General features: G+C 35.4%; 1 protein-coding gene across 1 annotated transcript; it reads right to left on the bottom strand.

Annotated features, from left to right (window-relative positions):
- Window positions 1–355: 355 nt before the first annotated feature.
- LOC130983124 (universal stress protein PHOS32-like) lies at window positions 356–2,120 on the bottom strand. The gene is made up of 3 exons (XM_057907307.1): window positions 1,674–2,120; window positions 1,443–1,534; window positions 356–787 (listed from the first exon to the last, which is right to left on the bottom strand). The coding sequence occupies exons 1-3, from the start codon at window positions 2,011–2,013 to the stop codon at window positions 503–505; spliced, it is 717 nt and encodes a 238-aa protein (XP_057763290.1). The 5' UTR covers window positions 2,014–2,120; the 3' UTR covers window positions 356–502.
- Between the last annotated feature and the right edge of the window lie 4,143 nt (window positions 2,121–6,263).

Here is a 6,263-nt window from a genome sequence, read left to right as displayed (position 1 = left end):
GTTGTACAATCACATTCGCTCTTTTGGATGACCATTCATGGAAAAATGTAAATAATAATTATTTTTACTGATGTAATATTATATAATTAGAAGCATGTGTAAAACTGCTCTACATTGACAACATAGTAAAATTAATTAGGTGAAACTCAAATGCAATTATCTTTATATGAAGTTGATAGTTAAGATCCGTTAAATAATTAACAAGTTTGACTAAATTATCATCTAATAGCTTTTAACTATCAACTTTACATAAACACAACTATGAGTTTTCACCAATTAATTATCAATAGATTTAATGATGTCGATAATTATTTATCAAGACAATTAAAAAAAAAATAAAGAACAATCTCTTTTTTGCATTTCTCATTACACATCACTTTTAACATGTACAGAGACAAACACAATATGTATGTAGACATTAGCACTTTTTCTTCTTTTAAAATGATGTATTGTACACTCTTAGATGAAGGTGAGCACGTGCATGCATATGTTCATATAATTACTAAGCTAAGAGCCAGAAATCCTTGTGGCGCTTAGTGGTAATCATGTAGCCACCAATCTTGCTGCTTTTTCTGCGGACAGCAATGGCCATGCAATGTGCATTCTGAATGCAGTAATCCACCACCCCACCGTTCACTCTCTGCCCTGCCCACATCATCACTAGTCTCCACGTTGTGGACCTCTTCTTCTGCCCCAATACTAGAAGCCCCACCCCTTCTTTCTTCGCTTCCTCCACTATTTTCGCCCCCTTCTCTTTCCCTTCTACTACTGCAATCTCTGTTTCTACCTGCACTAACATTCCATTCATTCCAAATCTTTAGGCTAGTTATATTCATGATACCTCTTTTGTTGCCGGAGAAGATATTAGTGTACAAGTAACATTTTTCTACGGATAATATTTGTATGTTACTCCTATTTTTTATAATGTCACTCACATGATTTTTTTTTATGTTTTTTGTATAAATCATATTATGTCAATGTCACCAATTGGACTTTACTTTGGTATAAACGCATGCCTTAATGATTAACATTAATTGTTTTCCAGCATCATCATAGAAAGTGTGTAATCTTGATTTGTACTTCGAACAAGAAATTCAATGCTACCTAAATTAATCGTACTTTATTAATTGTATCTAATTTCACCCTAAATCCAAAGGTAACAGTATAAGAAAAATTTCGTCGGTAATGTTCGACGGTATTGAATGTATTTCTGATTCTGTGAATAAAATTTTAAATGTCAGAGGTAATGAAATATACCAAGTGTCTAGATTTTTTTAATTATTTTCAAATAGAAATACAAGATATTGAAAGAAAAAGACAAAAGTGTCTATAATTTCATTCTCTAATAAAAATAGTCTCCTTTACAAATCGAAATGTTTAAATATATATATTCCTGTTATCAATTAGAGTCTCGTAAAACACAAGTTAACTGATGAACTCACCTCCGGCCTCTTCACATTGCACATGCTCTTAAAAGAACAAGCAAGTTCATAAGCCCTTGGAGCTCTCTCCTTGCTGGATTCTACTTCAGTGGCTGCCACAATTTTTGCATGAGTCAATTCACTACCATACTTAGGTCATTTCGATCATAATAGCAAAATTAAATCAAACTTAACAAAGTAACAAACACAAAACACAAGACAATGGTACGATATGATCAATTGTGTTTGCACCTTGTTTATTAGAAGGCTTGATCACATGAAGAAGAATAATTTTGTCCTGGTTCTGAACCGTGTGAGTTAGAGCCCATTGCACAGCACCTTTAGCTTCAAGGCTAGAATCAACCACAATCATAATCTTCCGACCAATTACAACCCCGGCTTTCGCTTCTTCCTTTGGTGTCTCCTCACAACTGCCGCTAGAATTCTCATTCTTTGTATTCTGATCACCGGTTTTCGTGGTCGAGTCATCGTTCTTCTTGGCTTCTTGTATTATCGGGGGCGATCGCATTCGAGCATGAGGCCTAATTCTGTTCAGGCAAAAGCCTGGTAACCTTGTTCCTCTCTTTCCCATTTGTCTATTGAAACAGAGTTAAGAGAAGGCACCAATTATTATTATAAAGAGATAGAATAGCAAAAGCAAGAGCAAGCTAAGCAAACAATAATAATACATTGATGAGAAGTATTTGATAAAATGAATGTTTATTTGCCCTGCTGGGACATAGTTTCATTTCTCTCTTTGCCTTTAATTTCTCTTTCACTTTTTTTTTTTCTTTTTCTTCTAATCACCATTTTCTAGCTCTTGGTTGGTTCCTTTTTATTTTTATTTTTTTCAACCTTTTTGTTGGGGTCCTTGATTTGTTCCATATGAACGTGATTGTCATCAAGGTGTAGGCCCTTCTCTCCTTAGCTTCTTGGACCAGATTATTTATTTATCTTATATATATATATATATATATATATATATATATATATATATATATATATATTTCCTTTTTTTTTCCACAGTATCCCCAATTTAACAAATTAAGTACTAATTTGTGATGGATGAAAACTCCATTTAATAATTTATTGCTGACCAATAAATTACTGCATGCAAAAGACAGATTCTAAGCCTCTAAAACGGACAAATAATCTAATCACTTCTATCACTCAAGTTGATTGGATATATATGACCCTTTAGACATGGTTAAATAACCAATCTTATTATTAGGGCACTTTATTTCTCATTCTAACAACTCATTAGAGAGGCTTCTGCTGTGATTGATTTTCCAATTTGTAAAGCTTCCATTTCATATCATCGCAGGGGATGCTTCCTTTTAGCTTTATTTTTGCTTTTCTCCCTTTTGTTAGTTTTTTCCTTTATGCTAGTGAAGGCTTGTTAGTTTAACAATGCAACCACAAAGCATTTCAAGTGTTAATCAATAAACAAACAAATATATATTTATTTGTAGTTTACTAGCGTCAACCTGAAGACAAGGATATGCCTTACAGTTTTAGAATATAGTAAATTACACTTGTACACTTCAGATTTATCAAAATTGCATTTCATCATGAATTTATTAGAATAATTTGCACTCAGTGACGGACCCAGAAAATTTATGTTACGGGGGCAAAATAATATACATTACTATAAAAAAATATATTAATCCAAATTTAAAAACATAAAATTAAAGTGCATATTAATTATTCGAATACAAAAAAATAAAATTACATATAATTAAATAAGACGAAAAATATTTTTTCATTGCTATTTCTAAAAATAAAAAAATATATATTCTAAATGAGTAAATTGATCAATTGACTTTAGAAATTTATATGCAACATAAACATATAATCAAATAGAATGAAAGATAAATAAATAAATAATAAGGATCACTAAATTGAGAATAAAATAAAATATATAAATTTATGAAAAGAAAAAAAATTAGATTAATACCTAAACTATAATTGTTTGAATTAAAATTTACAATTGAAAATATCAAAAAGAAAAATAATAAAATTAAAAGATACATAAAGTCATAGAGAGTTATATGAAAAATATTTAAAATTTATCTTTTAATAAAGAGAAGATGACCACTAAAAAAATAAAAAAAGAAGGTTGAAAATATCAAATTAAGAAGACGGTTTAAGAGAATAAAAGAGTGGTGACGGCTGAAATTTGAGAATAAAAAAATACTAAATTTAATTAAGTTAACTAATAGTCAAAATAATAGAAAGATAAAATGGATTTGAGACTTTAAATAACTAGACTTAATTTATTTGTAATGAAGTCATTTAAAATTTAAAATTTAAAATATATATATATATATATATATATATATATATATATATAATTGAAATAGGAGTGGGGGCAAGTGCCCCCTACTCGCACTCCACCCATTTTTTTGTTACATAGCCAAACATACAACAAATAACTTTAACATTTTTTTTTTTTTACGTTTAGTTTGTTTTGCATAATTTTTTATGCTTATTTCAATATGAATTTTACTATATAATTTCGTGGACTGCAATTTTTTAGTACAGAAAAAATAATTTTGATAAAATCTCTTTACACAAACTTTAATTATATCTTAATATTTACTAACTAGTTTTATAAAAATAATTAGAAAACTTAAAAATACATGGAGAAAACCGAGCAAAGAAAAAAAGATAATAGTTGTTAAGAATTGTTTGTGTATGTAGTATAGCTAGAGTGCAATATTTTAATAAGTTTGGTGTGAATTGTAATTTCATCAAAGTTCAAGGAGTGTAATAAGTAAAATTTATTCTTTAAAGATATTATAGTTATGCAATTCGTTATAATGTTAGAAGTGTTCGTGACTAGACCTGAAAACTTGCTATTATGATCCAAAAAATTTTTGGCCACTTAAATTTGAACTTAAACTTTAGATATGACATTATTTCCAAAATTAGTTTGATTGTAAACGACGGCTAAATAAAATAATCAGGTTGATTTTTGTTTTCATAGTGTTCATACCCTGACCGAGCTCTCCAAACTCGGTAAAACTGATAGAAGGCCCGACCTCGACCCAAGGCCCACGTTCGAGGTCGGACCTCGGACAAACAGGCCAAAGAAAGGCCCGTCAGAAGGAACTAAGCCCAAAACCTAAAGGCCGAAAGGGCCTGGGAAAGGCGGTTCCGCAAAGATAGAGATAAATCTCCCAAAAGATAAGATAAGATAAGAATATCTTATCCAGGGATGATCGCAGCCAACTACTATAAATACACTGGAGCACCCAGGTATAACTCATACTCTAATTCTACTTGATATCTGCTTGGACCCATGCTAACTTAAGCATCGGAGTGTCATTGCAGGTACAACCCCCCGCCGTTCAGCACAACCAGCTCGGGTCACAGACCCCCCACCTCGGGCCTTGCCAGAAGACCGAGCTACACGTTTCAGGTAACCCTCGGAACATTGGCGCCGTTGCCGGGGACCTGGAAGTCATCCCTTTACCATGGCGGACGACCCTCCCAACAATAACCACGCTACATCAGAACAAGAAGAGGAAGTTGACACCGGAGAACGGCCGGACAGCCCTCTATCACCACGCACTCCAGGAGGAAACAAACAGAATCGCCCAAAGACATCACCCCCAGACAAAGATCCACAAAATCCCGAAAGAGAAAAAAGTTCGGAGATTCTGGAAACAGTTCGGGCACAACAAAGCCGGCTGAGACAACTCGAAGAGGACGTAAAGAAGCAGAAGGAAACTGAACAGGATCTGAGAAGGGAAGCTCGCAAACGCAGGGAATTGGAAGAAAAACTGCGGAAGATAGAGGCCAACCTAAAAGATCGGATGGAACACGGCACCACTCCCGAAAGCAACCATGATCCCTTCACACAAGAGATCATGAAAGAGAAGGTACCGCGAAACTTCAAACCACCAGATATGGACCTCTACGACGGCACCACCGATCCAAGTCATCACCTCAGCAATTTCAGAAGCAGAATGTACTTAGTCGACGCCTCCGACGCGATTCGATGCAAAGCCTTCCCCACCACTCTCACTAAGTCAGCCATGAAGTGGTTCGACAACCTGCCACCAGGATCAATCTCCAGCTTTGAAGACCTAACCAAAAATTCTTAACAAGGTTCTCTATTCAAAAGGACAAGGCAAAACATGCCCCCAGCCTACTCGGGATCAAACAAGGCAACCAAGAAACTCTCAGAGAGTACATGGAGCGATTCAACAAGGCCTGCCTGGACATACAACACTTGCCCACGGAAGCAGCCATCATGGGATTAGCAAACGGCCTAAAAGAAGGACCGTTTAGCCAATCCCTATCCAAAAGATACCCGACCTCCTTATACGAAGTACAAGAACGGGCAGGAAAGTATATCAACATGGAAGAAACCTCCCAGCTGAGAGACTCTTCCAGGAAGGAGTCAACCTACCCGCCCCGAGATCGAGATCGGGAACAAAAAAAGAAAGAAGAATCCAACTCGGACAAGCCACGAAAATACCACAGCTACACTCCCCTCCGAGTCTCCCTGGTAGACGTCTACAGAGAAGTATGCCACACCGAGAAGATCCCACCACCCAAACCTCTGAAGCACAAGAGAGCAGGAAGAGATCGGTCCGAGTACTGCGAATATCACAGACTCTACGGCCACTCTACTAACGACTGCCACGACTTAAAGAATGTTATAGAAAAGCTAGCCAGAGAGGGAAAACTCGACAGATACATAGCTGAGAAAGGAGAAGAAACCAGAAAGAGAAGACGGGGAGATAACGAAGATCGGGCCGAGCAAACACGAACCCCGCGAACTCCTGAAAGGCACATACACATGATAAACGGAGGTTTCGCAGGGGGAGG

This window comes from Arachis stenosperma, chromosome 5 (assembly GCF_014773155.1).
Source record: "Arachis stenosperma cultivar V10309 chromosome 5, arast.V10309.gnm1.PFL2, whole genome shotgun sequence".
NCBI classification, from domain to species: Eukaryota; Viridiplantae; Streptophyta; class Magnoliopsida; order Fabales; family Fabaceae; genus Arachis; species Arachis stenosperma.
This window is presented reverse-complemented; position numbering and strand designations above follow the sequence as displayed.